The sequence below is a fragment of the Diadema antillarum genome, unplaced genomic scaffold, assembly GCF_040938485.1.
Source record: "Diadema antillarum isolate AM-2024a unplaced genomic scaffold, OU_Dant_1.0 seq00001161_RagTag, whole genome shotgun sequence".
NCBI lineage: Eukaryota > Metazoa > Echinodermata > Echinoidea > Diadematoida > Diadematidae > Diadema > Diadema antillarum.
The window spans coordinates 269,567-289,586 of record NW_027271970.1 but is presented as its reverse complement, the minus strand read 5'-3'; the positions used below and the strand labels follow the sequence as shown (position 1 = coordinate 289,586).

Here is a 20,020-nt window from a genome sequence, read left to right as displayed (position 1 = left end):
CCCAATCACTTTGAATTGTGAAACTCTGTCCTTCGTATGACTAATTTATAGTTGTTCAAATGTAAAAGTCTGAAAATCATTCGGAGGTCTCCTTTAAATGGAACCCAAACCCAAAGAGAAATGTGAATTGAGTGAAAGCAGCAACATTAGTAGAACACATCTGTGAAAGTTTGAGGAAAATCAGACAATCAATGCAAAAGTTATGAATTTTTAGAGTTTTGGTGTTGGAACTGCCGGATGAGGAGACTACTAAAGGTTATGTTGTATGTGTGGACAATAATATAAAGAAAATATAAAGGGAATTCCACAAAAATTCATTTTTCATGAAAATTACACATTCCATCAACTTGATACTGACATATGTCAAGGGTAGCAATATTCCCCCTACTTTCTGAGAGCGGTTAGTCAAGTGCTCTTTCATAATGCTAGAAAAGTGGATTTTTGTGGAATTTTCTTTATATTTTCTTAATATTGTTGTCCACACATTGGCCCGAATTCACGAAGGTGGTACAAATGAAACCATGGCTTAAACCATGGACAAAAACCATGGAGTGCCAAGTGTCGCACGGAATATTTCGTTACGAAATTGGTCATTTCGTCGACAAAATGACCGTTTCGTTAATAGAATTATCATTTTGTGGACGAAATGTTCATTTAGTTACAGTTGTTGTCATTTCGTTACAAAATAATCATTTCATCGACAAAATGACCAATTTCGTAAAGAAATATTCCGTGCGACACTTGGCACTCCATGGTTTTTGTCCATGGTTTAAACCATGGTTTCATTTGTACCACCTTCGTGAATTTGGGCCATTATGTTACAACCTCTAGCAGTCTCCTCATCCAGCGGTTCCAACACCAAAACTTTTAAAATTCATAACTTTTCCATCGACTGTCTGATTTTCCTCAAACTTTCATTGATATGTTCTACTGAAGTTGCTGCTTTCACTCAATCCACATTGCTCTTTGGGTTTTGGTTTCCTTTAAGCCAAAGTGTACGTATGCCTTGTCACAATGGATCATCTGGACATGAGGTCTAGAACCAGCCCACAGCAAAGCCTATCCGCATCAAAACAGATTGAATGCTATCTTGCCACGTCACACAAGTGTTCATTCCTGCACTGAATTTCTACACAATTTACATCACATAGATAATGCAAGTACGCATATAGTTTTTCATTAATGCATCAACAAAAGAAAAATGTGTTTTGTCTATATTACACGGGGGAACATGAAAGAGGTATTTACTGGACTGTAAATTAAACCATTTTGCAACACATCATGCAATTTTGCATCAAGCTAGTGTTTAATCTGACCATGATAAAAGGTGAAGAGCAAACTTGAAAACTAACCTTTACAAAATGTGGACATGATAAAGTGGGCCCGACTATCTAATCACTTCATGTATCATTCACAAACTATTAGCTAATACAACAAAAGAACTTCCTCTCAGTAGGATTTTAAGAAATCAAAAGGGAATTTTCCCTTACTGTTGTTTCAGAGATCAAAAAGGTTTTACAATCACTTATGACTATCATAAAAGATTTCTAAAGCAGTACTCAAGCCTGCAAAATATGTTCTTCTCGCTTGCATTTGCAGGCCTATAATCTCAATCAATTATGTTTGTAATTTGGGTGGGACAATAATATATTTCTCATTGAGATTAGGGTGTTTTTCCCCCATAGATATGCATAAGTCATCACCATTTGGGCATCAGTTTCCGAGCATGGTGATACTTGTTTATGATTATCTTTATTCAAAAAACTTTGACAGTTTCTTTTTATTGAGCCTTTAATGTGTGATGGTACTGGCAAGGCACGTACAACTCGTGTGCCATGTTAATCTATACGACGTGTATGAGTAAATGTTTGTGCCCACACATTAGCATTCCTCCTATTGTCGATAACCTAACAAGACAGTTACTTATTGAGTGTATGTGAGTTGGGAGAAAAAAGAGATATGATCACTGCAATGGCTTACTGTTTTATTCTCCATTATTACATTGTATCTCAAAAGTTCAAGAGACTTTAATACAGTATTTAAAGTGTTATGATGGCATTTGGTATCTACGGTATGTGTACTTTGCACTATCTTGGAATGAAGTTAACAATAATGTGTCATCCTTAGGAGATCATAGAGATAGCAGTTCTTTTATTCCCCTATCAGCATCTCAAGTTTCATAACACACACAAAAAAAAACCACAATGCAAAACAAACCAAACAAAATGAGATAAAATAATAGAAAAGAAGGGATACGCCCTACTGGCAATCTTAGGGGAAGTTAATGTCAGTGAAGCATGATTCAAATTCACTGTCACACTTCACACTTAGTTTGTATGGGGTGTGGTCTTTTTTTTCTGTGATGTTCAGTTTCTAAAATAAATTCCAGTAAATTTTCATAATTTCACATCATGTACTGTACAAGGCCTGCATAAATTGACATCTAAATGTTTAGATTTGTGGAATTAATTATGGTCCTTGAGCAGAAAAACCTACTCTGGAACCCCCCCCCCCCCAAAAAAAAAAAAATAAAATAAAAATAGATAAATAAATAAGATAATAATAATAATAATAAAGAAAGAAAGAAAAATAAATAAATAAATAAATAAATAAAAAAATAAAAAAATAAATGAATAAAAAATAAAAAATAATAAAAAATACAAAAATACAAAATAAAAATAAACAAAATAGAATAAAATACAAAAATTACACCGAACAAGGATGATGACATTATGACATTGCAGCTTCCATAAGAATGCTTGAGTGGTGGCTCACCATAAGAATGCATGAGTATGAAGTATAAAAATATAAATTTTGAAAAAGTTCTTTAACATGGGCTCAGATCAAGTATTAGATGATTTTCAGTGTATCCTCGGGTATTTGGAAAAAAACAAGAGACCCGCGGGTCTAGCGCTCACCTGAGTATCGCAAGTTCACCTTCACCTTTCACGCAGTCACTAATCCAAATTACACACAGCTCTACCAAAATTTGAACAGGCATTCTCAAGCAGAAGATGGAAATGTGCAATTAGGGTCCAAATTCGAACCCCTCACTCATAGTATCAATTTTAGCTCTATCACTTCTGGTTCTAGAGAAGAACACTTTTTTTAAGATTCCTTAATTTGGGGGGCTGGGGGGGGGGGGGGGGCTGGGACCACCTGGGTGGAGCATGGTGCCCATTTTAACAAATTGAGATCCTAACCCCCTAGGGATGCTACCTGTCAAGTTTTGTGAACATCCATCATGCATATTTCAAGAAGAAGATGAAAATGTACAATTTAGGCCCCAACTTGGACCTCCCCACCCCTTCCCCCTGCCCGCAAGGGGGGGGGGGGGGCATCCCTGAATCTGCTATGAACAAACTTGAAACTACAGTCATTAATGTACTAACTCATAGAATTAACTTAGCTCTATCACTTCTGGTTCTAGAGAAGAAGATTTTTAAAGATTCCTTAATTTTGGGGGGTTTGGGGCTCCCCTGGGGGCCCCCGGGTGAGGCATGGTGCCCATTTTAACAAATTGAGTTCCTAACCCCCTAGAGATACCTACCAAGTTTGGTGAAAATCAGTTCTGGGGTTTTCAGGAAGAAGATGAAAATGTAAAAAGTTGATGCACGACGCATGACGCATGACGCATGACGCACGACAGACGCCGGACGCCGGATGCCGGACGAAGAACAATCGCAATAGCTCACTTGAGCCTTCAGCGAGCTAAAAAATGTTCTATGTGACCATGACCATAATGTTGAGATGGCAATGCATCAAAACTAACTCCTAGCAAAGTGCCGTCTCAGTCCATTAAAAAGGCACTGTTTAACCACGGACTGCTATAGCTCCATGGTTTATATTACGGCGCGCGTGTCACTTTTGGAAGTTCCAAACTTCAAATTCAAATGCATGAAAAAAAAAAAACACTCTAGCACAAAAAGTTTTTTGACTCATACTTCCACTATCAAGAGATCTATGAACAACTAATCTGGCTAATAGAAACCATTCATGGAATGGTATAATTATTTGAAAATTAATTCTCTGTGGGAAATATTGTGCATGATAAATCTGATGGTTACTCAAAGATTTGATTTTTGAAGCACGTGTATTGTTGATTTTGATATGATTTGATATGATTTCATTTGATTTATTTTTTGTATGGCATTGCTATATACAATTTAATCAATTTTCAGCAATTTCCTTAAACAATATTGTACAAACAAATATGACATTACACAGTAAAGTTATTTTTTTCCAATTTCAACAAGTTTTGCAACATAATATAATACATCTGTAATACAATCATAATCACATGCATTACGTACGTGTAGTAATTTAGATACAGGAGCCTCATTTTTCGTAGCTTCAAATCTGTTCAATATCAGAGGCTCTGATAGCACGAGGGGACCACGCAGACCACATATTTCAAACTGAAAACATTGTTAACCAGTGTCTTCAACCTTCGATGTGTATCTTGACTTTTTTTAGCCAGTGCCATGGTGATAACTTTTTGGTGTCGGGTTCATTTGCTGCCTTTAGCCCATTGAGGACAGGCTGATTTCGCTACAACACGCATTTCCCATAGACACTTGCCCGAGCATAAATGAGACTCGTCCTTAACAGGTTAAACAACTTATAACAACTGTTGGTACGGCTGCGCAGAAAGACTGTTGGAAAAGGCATATAGAAATAAAACTAAGATGCCCGTGGGAATTACCCAAAAATAATGCAATCAGTCTTGCATCTCAGTGGTGGATCCAGGGAGGACCGCAACCGGTGCACGCCCCCCTTTATTTTTTGTTGAAACAAAAGAAATAAAAAGAAAAAATGCGGGGAGGGATGCGTGCGCCACCCTTTAATTTTGTAAACGCGCCCCCTCTTTACGGATTTCCTGGATCCGCCCCTGCATCTAATGCAAACATACCAAGATCAACAGATGGAGACAATAGCTGCAAGCAAATGCTTGGTGAAAATTCAAGGTACAACTGTTGGAACTCCGCCAATATGACACACAACCAGACAGAAGAAAATGTACGCAATTTCAATGATTAAGCACAATAAGCGGTTTTGCAATATATTCAAATTTCATGCATACCTTTTCAACAGAGGTTGTTCTTGACAACCTGAAAGCTTGTCCGAAGCTTATCCTATACTGTACTTATCAACAAGTAATATATGCAAAACTGGATTGAAGCAACTGAAATTCATTTAAAAAGAGCAGGTTATTTAGCTTGTCTCTATGCTTCTGGGAATAAAACATTCATAAATTTGAATACAGTTTGAAAAAGGCCTAATCCATGCCATGTTCAAGTTGGCATTCATAACACAATGTCAAATAAGACTTAACGCAATGGTAGAATGGCTTATCAAAACCAGATTTACCTAACATAGGAAGGTGATGAAATCCAAATTTACCCAAATTTTACATTTATAGTAATAGGCCCTACCTTAGCAACTATACATGGTGAATTTTACGGTGAAAGGGTTTATATTTGCTAATTTATCCTCCCAAAATATGATTTTTCTAAATATTTTTTTTTTTTTGTGTGTATAAAAGCAAATATGCCAACAAGAAAAATAACTACACCGAAAGGGCAACTCACCAAGTTTGTGAGTGACCACATGTGACTTGGCCAGCCAGGTGCCTGGGTTGATTGCTTCCATATTCCCTGTGGCTATGACAGCTGGTGTCAGGCTAAGAGTGTCAACACGACGATTTCGCAACTCCTTGAGAGTGAGGAAGATAGACAAAACATTGGAAAGACATTTCGGCCCAAATTCACGAAGGTGGTACGATGGAAACCATGGTTTAAACCATGGACAATTTGTATGGAGCACCAAGTGTCGCATGGCCTATTTCGTTACGAAATCAGTCATCGACGAAATGACTGATTTCATAACGAAATAGGCTATGCGACACTTGGCACCACTCTACATACAAATTGTCCATGGTTTAAACCATGGCTTCAATTGTACCACCTTCATGAATTTGGGCCTTAAGCTATCCATTTCAAGCTTGAGATGACATGGTCTGATAATAATGTATAATGAAACAAAATTGAAAGTCTAACTGCACAGTCATTTACCTTGTGTGTAAACAAAACATTGAAACAAGAGGAAAGAAAAACACTCTACATAGTCCAGGTTTCTCCTGCTGTCATGCATAAGCCGTTAAGGTACTAGAAAATCAGGATGGAAAAGAAAATCATTTTGATATAAAAATACTCATTTACTGTGGTTTCTGGAAAAATGGGATTACCTAAAGTGATTCTTGAAATGTATGATATCATAAATAAAATGCTCTGCCTCTGTAAAAAATCAATTTTGCAAAAATTCTTTAGTTTGCATCAAAATTTTGCATCCACTCTATAGTGGAATGGTACAACATTTTCACACAATTAAAAAAAAAAGAACAAGGGCAGGGCTTCTACAACTAAGATATACATGTATGAGATTTGCAAATTGTAATTTAATGTGAAAAATGTCTATGTCAAGACTGCTTCATAAAGCTCTAAAACATAACAAATATTTCTTGGTACTCTTCCTCTTTCTCTCTCCCTCTCTGATAAACTTCTGCAATTCTGGTCAGAAAATATCAACAACTAGAGGGTGCCGAGAGTAAAAAAGGTTTTGCCCCAACAATCCCCCGTGGTATGTCTCACCAGAACGTTTCCATGGAAACTGACGGTGTGCACATCAATCTCCGTGCCGATACACATAATGTGCCAAGCCACTGTGTCCCCTAGACAGACGTCCAGTCCTGGCAGACTACCAAACAGGTAGCCGTTGACGCTGTCCATCCTGTTACTTTCCAGAAAGTCTTCGTCCTCTGTTTTATTTTTTTTAAGAGAAAAAATAAGGAACAAGAAGGATGTATGGTAAATGTTTCAATTTTAGCAATACTTCCACACTACTGCTGAAATTACCAATTAGTGCATTGAATGCAATCATGCTCCACAGAAATAAAAAAAAAAGACAGTCTACTGGTTGTGGAAGCCTGATATGCCGTGTATTAAATCCATGGCACATATATCATAATTAGGTCATAGACATTGTCAGCCTGGGTTAATTTATAAAATGTGCACATGAACTCCACAATAGTGAGATCATAAGTCATCTGATTTGATTTCTATCGATGCTATCATTCGAACTATATACTAGTTATAATTGTACCATGATATAAAATATTTCAAGATATTTGTGTATTCCTTTCATATTCAAATAGTTATATATGAAGAGTTTGTTTGCAAAAACCGATAAGTCTATTTTTGAAGATTTTGAAGTACGGTCTCTGTCATAAAGTACAAAATAATACCTTTTAAATGATATATTGGTCACAACATAAAAAGGTATATTTTTGAAGTTATGGTCAAAAGAAGCAAAAATTTTCTTATTATTCTCTTCATTTTTCTTGACCTTTAATCGCAAATATCTCCATTTGACAAATATGGACTTATCGGTTTTTGCAAACAAACTCTTCATATGTTGTAAATTTGTGGTATTTGTTTTTTTTAAAAGATGTGAAATAAACCTGAAACTTGAAATTTGAAATATACTCATACCAAACACAACTACACACCAAATTGGATACGCGTACAAACATTCAGACCAACACAAACGTATGAGAATTTTCACGGTTTGCCGAACCTTTTTTTCTTCTTAAATCATTCCTGCTCTGAAGAAATAAAGACACTAAACTAATTATTTAATGACCTGGCCTTTGCTTACAATGGTGGTCCCATATTATTTTTCTCGGTGATATTGCAAAGAATGATAAATCCAAGAGGTCTGAAATGCCATTGACGAACTCATGACTTCCGAAAGATAGAACTTTAAAGTCTGAAGTTAGAACATTCCGCATGTTTCCATCAACAGAAAGGCATAATCTGCTATGCAATGAAGGTTTTAATAGTCAGAGTACTTTGAAGCACATTTTCGATGGTAATCATTTTCACAGTGTCATCACCAAGCACACGTATGTAGGGGTGGGAGGGGGATACCATTGACCTTGTTGATCTCTGACCCCCCCCCAAAAAACAACAACAACAACAACAACAACAACAACAACAACAACTTCTGCGACCCCTGGGTGTTAAGTCATGTTCCTTCCCTACATCAAATTTTATATGCATCACAAATTATTCATAACTCAGTTTTGACCACTGCACAAAATCTGAAATATGTGCTATTGACTGACAAAACATAAACAGCTTTATTATTTGGTACCAATCCTGTGTGTTTGCATGAAAAGATTCTCCTATGTAAGAATATATTCAAGCATTCCAAAAACAAATGATCATGAACCAATCACAGAAAGGTATACTACTCCATATTATAATGTATCAACTGCAGTAAAGTCAAATGTATTGAACATATATAATAAATGAACCTGTTTGCACTCTAAAATATCACATCATATTCATAACTCTTTTTTTTTTCATCACCTCATACGTAATACAGATTTTACAAACTGATGCCTGCATTCTAAATGTCAAGTGGTATTCTTTTTGCAGTAGTACAAACAACCTAGACCTACAACATAGAAATAGTTTTCAGCTGAACTAAGTATCTAATCAATGTTCTTGTTACAGATTGTGGGCATGAAGGACAGCCTTATCAAAGAGTAGGAAGTATCAAAATACATTTTTTTAAAAATCTGTGCAATGCACACATGTTTATTCTCCCATGTACAGTGTATGCCCACAGGAGGGATCCCAGTCAATAAAGTATACCCTTTAAAAGGTAGCATACAAAATTATTGCTGTGCAAAGAAAAAAGTTATAAAAAAACACATCAGCATATTAACATACTTTGAATGACTCCCATATAAGACACGGAGGTCAATATACAAAAATAAAAGTAATTTGTGGCTGATGTGACTGAACAGTTTATGACCCTTGGTTCAAGGTTTCAGATATGTTTGTCAAATTTGGGTTTGGTGTCATTTCGTGAAGGCATTTTATCTTTATCTGATGCAAAGTTCAAATATTAGCTTTTGAGCAGTATTGAGAAAAAAAAATAAAAGGGTGGGGGGGGGGGGGGGTGATGCCAGCAAATAAATGATAATCAAATTTCAAATCATTTTCTGACTTTCAAGACTCAGACAGACTGAAGCTGTCAAAGTACTTGAATATCAAATTTCAGATTTTTTTAGTTAAACCACCTTCAATACTTTGAAATCTCCCTTCTTCATCAGGTTCCTGTCTACATTCTATTCTCTATTCTTACTAAGATATTAACACACACACACATGCACACGCACCCACACACACACACACACACACACTACTGATGAAATCTGCCTTTCCTTCTAAACATGGCTAAAAATATTCCATGGAAATAATCATGAATAGTTTTTGCATTAATACATCAATTTTATAGAAATATATTGCTGCTTTGAATACTTTATTTAAAAGGTATGATTTGCTTGTATGAGCAAATCATTTCAGGATGAGAACATCAGTATGAAAAAGCAATGATACATCTCACCGCACTAGAATAACGTAATACCTCTATGTGTTGATCATAATTGAATGATCATACAATGTTTGCACAATGCGTAAAAGTGGGGAAAATATATTTCAATTTATTAAGAATTACACAAACACACACACTATACACAAGAATCAGTTGTCCATCCACTACCAAATATTAATACCTGGATCCAGCGTGGTCGACGTCGTGAACCTGTCAATGTTCTCCTCGATGTAGTAGCTGAGGTTTTCGTCGGTGACGGTAAACATTAGGAGGAAGTCCTCGGCGACGTCCGTCCTCTTGTTCTGGTCGTTCAGAATTCCTACGTTGGACAGAGAAGCCATCGGAACCAAGGCATTATGAGCCAGCTGCTTTTCACTTAGGTTAAAATTCTGATAGCGTGAATTGACCATCATAAATTTCATGTTAGTAAAATTGCACATGCATATCATACATTGTTCTACTTGGTATATATAATTATATTTAACTCTTTATGTGCCACGGTGGAAACCCCCTGTGTGCCACGTTTTTTCTGAGACAGGAAGGTAGTCATGCTTTGAGAAAGAATTCTGTTAGTCCAATTTGTATAACTTCTACAAATTTCTGTTAAGATGGGCATAATAGCAAGCAAAGTTAAAGAGGAATGCCAAGCTTTGTTTCGATATAAATTGTTTGACAAATCTATGTTCAATTTTTCTTTTGAATGACCACTTGCTACATTACTATAATGGCATGACTTTTGCACATAAAACCGTGACAGTATAACTTAGAATGTACGAGCAAAACACAGTTTGATAGTAATCACCACAAAGAATGCAAGCCGTATATGAGAGGAACAAAAGCACGAGACACGCTTTCATTGTGCCGCGGGATTAGCAGTGATTAGCCGATTTATCGATCGGTTTTGGCGGCTTTGTTTGTTGAGCAGAATATGCGAAGTTGGCACGTCGTAGACTGAGTCAGACGTGCGAACGTGGCACATAAAGAGTTAATGCATTCTCATCAGGGAATATAAAAATAAATCAAATATATTATATTGTAAATCACAATGGCACCCATAACAAATATGTGCATACATTCCTGGTGTATTTTCATATTACAATACAGACTTAGAAATTCAAAACACTTGCCTATCTTGGCATCAGAAATAGGTAATCATGTGCGTGATTGGGTCATCTTCTGAAAGAGCTTGCCCTATACCCCCTTGTACTATTAGGTCTGAAGTGCACAGCAATATCTCGAGTTAAGGCATTTTTAACAATTTTATTTACTCATATTTCTTACGTGTGAAATTGACTTCAAGTATATTTAACCCAATAAGATAGGTGGAAGTGTGCCTGAAAACTATAAGATAAAATTGTCACTGTATTAGTTTTACTGATGACTGGGTTTTTTTTTATTCAATGTTACTGTGAAAAAAAAATAGTTATCAGTAGAACTGATTCATTGACATAAGGCCAATTTACACTTGCTTGGAAAAATCGCGACATTTGGGTGCAAGTTGCTAAGCAACTACACCCAAACGCCCTCGAAACATCGGAAGAAAAATCGCCAGCAGGAGTGCGATTTTTTGAAACATCGCGATGTTTGAGCCGAAATTAGTGAGTGTAAACCCAAGCTGCAACAATATCGCCATTTTTCATCACGTGACTTTCGGTATCGGATTGCACCGGGAGTTTACGCGCGCTCCCTGATTCCGATCCCTCTTTGGGAGGTGTAGAGAGTATGTCGGTCATTGGCCAGAGTACTGGTACACGGTATATGCTGTAAAGGTCTAAACGGCCGATCCTCGATCGGCTCGTGATCTCTCACCTCCCTCTCCCTGAAGAAACAACAGGGTGTAGTACATGAAAACTAGTAGCAGACCTGAAGTTCTACAACCACGTATCATCACCCCATGATGACTTAACAAAATAATGTTCTCCCAGAAATGCGTTGATTTTGGGAGTGCCCATACTTCTCTCGGTATTATGTACATTGTTTGTGGAATACAGGAGTACTAACAAGTGTCGGTAAAGCAATGGTGAGTTCTTGCTGTCGCCTGATAAAATACCAGTCCAAAAAAAAAAACCGAGCCTGCTTCTCACTTTCGTCATAACATCAGTGAAATTTCATGATCCTCCTGAATGCCGCTTTCATCAGCTTTCTCATACTTAGATGAAGTTTACACACCTATTACGTATGTGATCTAATATAGCAAGCTATGTAGCTTTACCGTAAGTTTACACTCGAGAGAAACACAAATTTATGTGTGCATTGTACTGGTGACAAAAAGCCCTGGCTCAATGTTCCAACCAGCTAGCTGTAAACAAAATATACTGCACTGCAGTGAAAACGAACAGAATAGCGCGCGCTTCCACTCAGCTACCGTGTTGAAAAGAGGTTTACATATGTGCACTGCCGACCCAAAAATCGTGATGTTTCGTGAAGCTCAAACTTCGCATACTTTTGCGCAAGTGTAAACGGTGGAACCAAAAATCGCGATTTTAAAAATCGCGATGTTAGTAGGTGTAAATGTGGCTATGGTCATGAAGAGAATAGGCTTAAGATGAGTAAGCCTGATTTCAGGTTAATCTGATAATCACTTCAAAGTGGTAATTATGGAGTTCTGCATCCCCTTGTTGTTTCAGACACACAATAAAGAGTATCTCGATATTTGTTACGCCCTTTCTCTCCAAAGTAATCTGTCGGTACCCATAGGTTGAGTGTTTTTGCCACACAGGTAAGTTCAAAGCATCAAATTTTGAAGAATCATATCATATTTGAAAGTGAATATTCTCTTTCAAAATTTACCTGCCCGACAGATAAGCATGAATCCGACAAGGCCGCTGTTAGTGCCAAAAGTGCTCTCGATGTGGGAGTGGTACATCCAGGGCACACAGTTGGGACCACCCTCGGCTGGCCCCGCCCTTTCATTGGCGACCCACCGGTAGGTGTGCCTTGTCCCTGGTGGGAGGTAGTCCCCTCCCCTCTCTGGAACATTGTCCTCATACACAGCACCTTAATAAGCCAGGAAGGGTAAAAAGAATGATTAAAAAACAACAATCACAAGCTCAATTGTTTACGCAATTAAGATTTTTAAAGTATGTTCTATCTGATTGAAAATTGCTGTTTGGTCACTCCACTGGGATAGCAACATATAATTCACTTGTATACATATTGACCAGTCTTCTTCTTAAGGTCAACTTATTTCCTGGTCAAATATACATTCTGCCATGTCAATAGAACCTCCTTTGAGTGCAAAAGGTCACTAATTGATTACTGGACATCCTGGACTGACTTGCTGTGGTGTGTGGGGCAAGGATTGAAACTATAGCAAACACAAGGCAGAGGCAGATCCAGGAATTCCATAAAGGGGGGGGGCAAACAATATTCTGGTGCTACTTCCGGGTTTCATCTCAATTTTTCTCTTTATTTCTTTTGTTTTAACAATAAATAAAGAAGGGGTGCGTGTCTCTTGACATACTCAGCTAGCACAAAATTCCAAGACACTGTTGAAAAATTCACATTAATTCAACACATACACACCAAGGTCAACAAACAGTACATGCTAGACACCTCCTGATGTATACGTACTAGTAAACATATTTTATTGAGGGATAATATCTGCAATAAACGGGCAAATATCAGCCATCCCAAATTCGTCCATTCCTCTGAACGCCCTGAGCAAACATCCCGCCGATTAGAATGTCACAAAGAGACGAGTTTGTTTTGTATTCAACAAATATTATACGAGAGATGAGAAAAGCTTCCATAAAAAATTAAGCAGGACTAAACAGTCTTCTCTCCTCTGACTTATTTAAAGGAGAATTAAACTAAATATATAAGCGGCTTCAGGGAAATGCTTCAAAAGTTAAGGTTTGCTGCTACCATTGCAAGGTGAGAAGACTGCTACAGTTTGTGACATCAAACACATAGGTCTACGCACAACAATATAAAGAAAATATATCTATGTAAAAAAATTCATCATACCTCTACTTTTCAAATATAATAAAAGAGCATGTCCAGGCTTTCGATACCTTTTCCGGAATGCAGGTTGAATGATATTACCCTTAAGATACATGTACGTCAGTAACAAGTTAAGAAAATTGCACTTTACAATTAAAAAAGAAAAACAATTCTCCTCACAATTTCTTCATCACTGTCCATGCATGATGTCACAAAAGAATAGTCTTACTGCATCCTGGTTGTAGGTCAGAAAATTTCCTTGTAGTATTTTCAGACCTACCAAGTCTCACATATTACGCTTGAATCTCACAGCTTAAGGATCTTTCTCAAGATCACATGCTTGACAAGCTTTTAGTCATTCATTTGTTACTTTCAAAAAAGTTCCCTAAACAGAAAAAATTGATTTCCAACCACTAACACTGTCGTGTATAAATATCAATTAAAAAAAAAACAAATTTTGTTATCAGAATTAAAAAAAAAAAATGTTATAGTTAGTATGCAGCAGATTGCACAATTTACACCTTCAAGATACCTCACTGCAGGGAAATTTACAAATTTTACAGCCAAAGTGATAAGTGAAGTTTGTTAACTTACAGGTGTAAATTGTATGTACACAAACTACGCTGCACCTTTTGTGTACTTCATAACAATTGTGATTTCTTCTCAGATGTGTAAGATTTATGTTTATGGATTTTTTAAAGTATTAGAAATATCAAAAAGGCAACTGGAGTATGAAAGGAAAGTTGACAACTATGGCAAGATATAGGTACTCACATACAACACAGCTACTCCCAAAAAGACTGACACCTACGAGCCATACAGCTCTTGAGTCATACAGCCCATGAGTCATACAGCCCATAAGTCATACAGCCCATGAGTCATACAGCCCATAAGTCATACAGCCCATAAGTCATACAGCCCATAAGTCATACAGCCCATGAGTCATACAGCCCATGAGTCATACAGCCCATGAGTCATACAGCCCATGAGTTTGATGCTAAAGCAAACAAGGTCAACAAGACCGACGCATTAAACCCTGTAGATGTTGTAATGTCACACTCGTGGGCTGTTTCTACCTGGTGTGGACTCACTTGCTGTATGACTCATGGACCTTTTTCGGTATTGAACTTGTGAGTGTCGGTCTTGTGGGATGACCCCCAAAAATCCTAGTTCCTACTCACCTTCGGAGTCCTTGAAATAGAAGACTCCATGTGGATGAAAACTGAAGTTCTTGGATGCCATGTTATTGGCATGCACCAGGATGGTGTCCCCAACCTCGGCATAGAGCATGGGTCCCAGAAAGCCCTGCCAGACGGACTTAGGGACCCGCTCGGTGTAGGTGTCATCCGTGTACTCATAATACAGGGCCTTCTTGTACACGCTGCCGATGCGGTCTGGACCCTGAATCACATATTGGCCTTCAGGACTGCATTGCGGAAAGGAAGACAAAGAATCATTAAATGCAAATGGAGCAAAAACATAAAGTTTCAGTGGCGGATCCAGGGAGGAGCGCACCGGGCTAACCCTACCCCCCCCTTTTTTTTGTTAAAAAAAAAGAAATGAATAGAGAAAAATGGGGGTGCGTTCGCCCCCTTTAATTTTACAGAAATTCTGGAGTTTAGCCTGGTGGCTATGATATGGTAGACTGCAAGCTGTACATGTAGGTGAAGATTACAGAGCCTTTTTTTCTTCTAACTAGTGTCAGCATTGAAAATCAGGAGTCAACTAAGTAGTGGGGTGGCGCAAACATCACAAGGGCCTTTTTGAGATATGTGAAACTAATAATGTTGCCTCAGCAGCTAATTTGATGGGAACACCAGGATCGAGCCCCATATTTTTTTCTCTCTCTCTTCTTTCTTTAAACAACAACTCAGCCTGGAAAATTTAGTTCAAGATGTTAAAACCTCAGTGAATTTCTAGCCACAAAAAGAGAAGAAGAAAGAAATAACATAAACCATATGAAAGGATAGATACATACGTGAGTTCGGACTATACTAAGATAAGCCAATTAAAAATCAAAATGAATATAATATTGAGATAAAACTTATCTAAGGTTCAGAAAACAAAAAGAAATATAATTGGCATTCACATATCTAATGTAATATAAAGCAGATAACCCATTTCAACACCTCGTCTTCTGTCATCCACATTTCCAGGATAATTTCATTCTATAAGCATTTATTTGATGTCAAGAGTGAAATACGAGTGGGGGTTTACAATTGTCTATGCGATTGTGCACTACAGGATTCATCTGCATTATAATATTTCATCAATGAAACACTAAATTGCATGACTACAGAGGAATTTCAACCTCCTCCCCATCTCCCATCCCAGACACAAGCTTATCATTCTCAAAACTCCAGACATTGACTGAAATTGGCAATTTTATAGTTGTGTTCAAATCAAGTTGCAAGTGTGGGATTTGCCTGTCTGGCCACAGACATAAATTCTGTCAAGTTTATTTTTATTTTTTTGTTTTTTTGTTTTTTTGTTTTACTACTATTAAGATACAGTTGGTTTGAAAATAATTATATGAAGATCTGAAGGTTTGATCTACATTTTACTGGACTACATGTATGTAGTATAACCCAAAAAAATGATAAGCAAATCTACAACTATACAAATCATATTAAGTGTACTGCAGCACAAATGGTTCCTTTAATGCAAGACCTGTCTTTTTCAAATGACATTTCTTCCATATCCAGCACTGACTACGTGACATAGGCCTCATCATGTCTCAAAAACAAAAGAATCCTGAATTTATCGACACTTTGAGGGGATATCCTGGCTCATAGGACATCAAAAATATCCAAAAACCCGAAACATTGTGGTTTGGTTTCCTGTGCAGTAGAAGCTACAAAAACACTAAAACAAATATGAAATAAAAACATGTTACATACTGTAAAAAACAGAAACTTTTGCGTGCATGAAACGTTCGCAAATTTTGCAAGGAGCCAAGATTCACAAAAACATAATGCATATGAAAGGTTTTGCCTAGTCAATGCATTGAATTATACCAGTGACAACTTGTGAAAGTTTCATACCGCAAATGTTTCTGGTTTTACAATAATCCCTCGCCCCCTTAACCCGTTGAGGACGGACTGATTTTGCTATACTATTTCCAACAGACACCTGCCAAAGTATTCTTGGGACACGTCTTCACTGGTTTTAAAAAAAACCCTACCAGTAATCGAGTCATTATTCTGTTACTGTCCCCTCCAATTAACCCCTCCCCCTCCATTTTCTGCCACTTCTCCTGCATAGTCCATTCCCATTTTACTTTATAATAGGCCCTAATACCATTTGATGGGAATCCCAAACCAGGCTCTTTCTGGAAGAATGCCACAGTCTACCAAAGAAAGGCAGAAGCGACTTCCTTTAGCCTTGCACTGGGCTTTACATCAGAGATATAGCGGAGGCCTCCAGATTTATGTGGTGTCTAGAGGTCAAGTCAGATTTCGTGCAGAGGAAAGGGGGGGGGGCAGGGAGAGGGAGAAGAGGTACATGGAAGGGAAAGTCCCTTTTTGAAACTGATCATGCCTCATGGTGCCATATAACAGTTGAACAAACTTTACAAGCAGTTTACAGCAAACGACTTGTGTACTTGTGTGTGTGTGTGTGTGTGTGTGTGTGGGTGTGGGTGTGTGTGTGTGCATGCATGCGTGTGTGTGTGTGTGAGTGTCTGTGTGCAGTAGAAGATAAGGTAAAGGAAAGAAGGGTAGTCAAATCAGAAGTGACATTTATGGAAAAATGGAAAAGAACACCAGAAGTCTTTCATGATGGTAATGAATGCTTGCAAATTGTGGACTTGAAATTTGGGTTATATTACAATTGATATTGGGGCATAATGCAGCTTGAAATAGTAATGCAATTGGTAAATGAATCATGAGAGCACATTGAGTACTTTGCCATTTATTGTAATTGTCTATATCAGGCGCAGAATCATTTTAAATTTGTCACATGATTCTTACATTGGCAACACATTTTAGAAGATTAAAGTTCATGTTTCTATCTTCAATATTGAATTTCGTATGCATTTCTCTCTGAATTTGTGCATATATATTTTTTACAACTTTAACAAGTTCCATTTCATCCGTCTTATATACAAGCTATAAGTAATGTGAAATTCTGAGTGACAAGTTAATGATGCCAAAAATTATGATTTTTACAGCAAATTTCCCTTGAGACATTGTGTTCAAATTACGGTAGCTCAATTTTCAGAACTTGTCTAACTTTGATGACATTGCTGTAGGATGATTTTCAAATGAAAAAAAAAACAAACAAACAAACAAACACAAAAAACAATCACTCCAGCACAGGAAAATATCTCAAAAATTCATAAATTTTGAAAGCATTGTCTAATTTTTCTCAAGCTCTCCTGATGTGAACTTGATGTGAACTAATATCATTCATTCAATCCACATGTAAGGGCCTATATTTGGATGAACTTATCCTTAAATTTGTCCCTAGTTTCACATAGGTCCTACATGCACAGAAGCGCAAAAGAATCTGGATGCAAGTAGTACCATACATTTTCCAACCTTGATACATGATGCATTATGAGTGCGGATTGGCACAGAAAACCTGCATAGCCTTGTACACACTACCCAAAGTCCCTGGTGCAGAAAAGCTTTACTATAAAATGTTCCCTTTACAAAGACTGACACTCATTCTTTTCAATGTCAATTTGTTTTGCTCTATCATGGTATTGATGCACAGCCCTCCTACAAAAGTGGTGCTAGGTAGGTCTCCTATGACTTTCTCACGGGGTTGTTTTTCTCTCATTTCAATATGATTCACGCAAAATATTGCAGTATTTGGCAAGGTAATGATCTCCAGCTACCAGTTGGCTATATGATTCTGATATCATTTGGCTAGTAGCCATTTGGGTGAAAAGACCTTGAATCTCTAAGAATCATGAATTTTTAGGAGAGGGAAAAATGATTACATGCCAGATGATATTGTTACGAATCCTGTTGAGACATAATTCACGATATAGCATTTACATCATATGTTCCGTATATTCCATTTTTATTCCATTTTTATTCATTCATCTTTATGTATTGTATCGATTTACATTTGAATTAATGTTGAAAGTAAACTGAGGCTCTATATCATGTCTGCTTCTCGTCCTCGCTCTATCCTTGTTCTTTTCGTCCTTGCTCGACGATCGGCCTCTGTCATCGTGCCATCCTTGCTACTTTACTTTCTCCTGCTTCTCGTTTTCTGCTGACTATTATTTCTCCCCCACGCTTTCTTTTCATTTCTGCTCGCTTGCACTTTCGTCTCACCTTCCCTCGAGATTTCTCTGACTCTGCAACTTCCGCGTCCGCGAGCAGTGGCCTCGTGTCGTAAAAAGCAAGGACGCCGCATGCGACCTCGCTCTTACGTAACGAAAGGACGCGTCAGCATGCGACCTCGCTCTTACGTAACGAAAGGACGCGTCTGCATGCGACCCCAGCTAAGGACAGGGTCGCGTGAGGACAGGGACACGTACGGCCACGCCCTCATCCTCACAATGATGGACGGCGACAGCTGGCCGTAAGGTCAGATTGTTTTCTCCCAGCAAGGCCACTCTCGCGGCCGCTAACAGGTGACCTCAGTATAAATAGACTTGTTTATGCCTAGTCGAGGAGTCTTTTCGTTTAGGAGTTTCAGCATGTAGATCAATAAGTTTTGTTCGTTGTAATGTTCGTGGTGGAAATAACTTTCTTCACAAATAAATTGGACAAACTCCATATGATGCCTCCTGTGGTCTTTGTGACTTGTGACTCTAATACTTCTTGTTCCGCAATACCTTACAATTAATTACATAATTTCCAGTACACTGGCTAAACCGAAGGCACGCTTACTAACCACATAATGGATTTTGAGGAGAGTAAGCGAGGAAAGGAACCCAAGTATCCTCAGCTTACCAATCGCCCTCTCCATACCAAAATTTCGTTACAATATATGACTCGTGTTATTTAATGTGCAGTGCTCCATTGGAAATAATTGCATTTGGATGTGAAAACCTTGCTTTGCTGAAAGATTTTGATAGCAATCTCAATTTTCATGTGTCAGCGCGAATCAACCCCATGATAGCTAACAATGAACCTGTTCACTCACATACTCTAAAACATATCACATTGTATCTTATGTATGTTTATTCTATAACTCATTACATGCCATGGTGTAAAACTCCTGTGTGCCACATCATTCTGAGCAGTGATAGCAACATAGTCAAGCTTTGAGAAAATGTTCTGTTTCTCAAATCTATATCACTTTTATAGATTTTTGTTACCCTGGAGATGTAATGAGCAAAGTTTTACAGAAAAATGTCAAGCTCTGTTTTGATGTGAATTGTACTATGAATTTATGATGCCTTTTCTTTCAAATGACCAGTAGCCACATTATTGTATAAAAGGTATGACTTTTGCTCACAAAATAGTGACAGAAACTGAGAGTTTTACTCGCAAATTCAGTGAAGAACACTCCTTGATAGTCAAGTGAGTTTCTTTAGCCATGTGTGAAAGGTGGTGAATAAAATAGATTTTTGCATCGCAATCTAGAAACCAATAACTCTTGTGAGTGAATAGGCCTTCTGCAAGTAATTAAAGCAACGTCTTAA

The 20,020-nt window shown here is 37.6% G+C and overlaps 1 protein-coding gene across 1 annotated transcript in view; it reads right to left on the bottom strand.

Annotated features, from left to right (window-relative positions):
- LOC139744329 (hephaestin-like protein) overlaps window positions 1-20,020 on the bottom strand; it is a 59,981-nt gene that overhangs the window by 18,155 nt on the left and 21,806 nt on the right. Inside the window, exons 3-7 of the mRNA XM_071654770.1 lie at window positions 14,592-14,836; window positions 12,256-12,462; window positions 9,647-9,784; window positions 6,651-6,817; window positions 5,592-5,715 (exon numbers count right to left, since the gene is read on the bottom strand). Coding sequence (XP_071510871.1) covers window positions 5,592-5,715; window positions 6,651-6,817; window positions 9,647-9,784; window positions 12,256-12,462; window positions 14,592-14,836 — 881 coding nt within the window. The remainder of the gene's footprint in view (window positions 1-5,591; window positions 5,716-6,650; window positions 6,818-9,646; window positions 9,785-12,255; window positions 12,463-14,591; window positions 14,837-20,020) is intronic.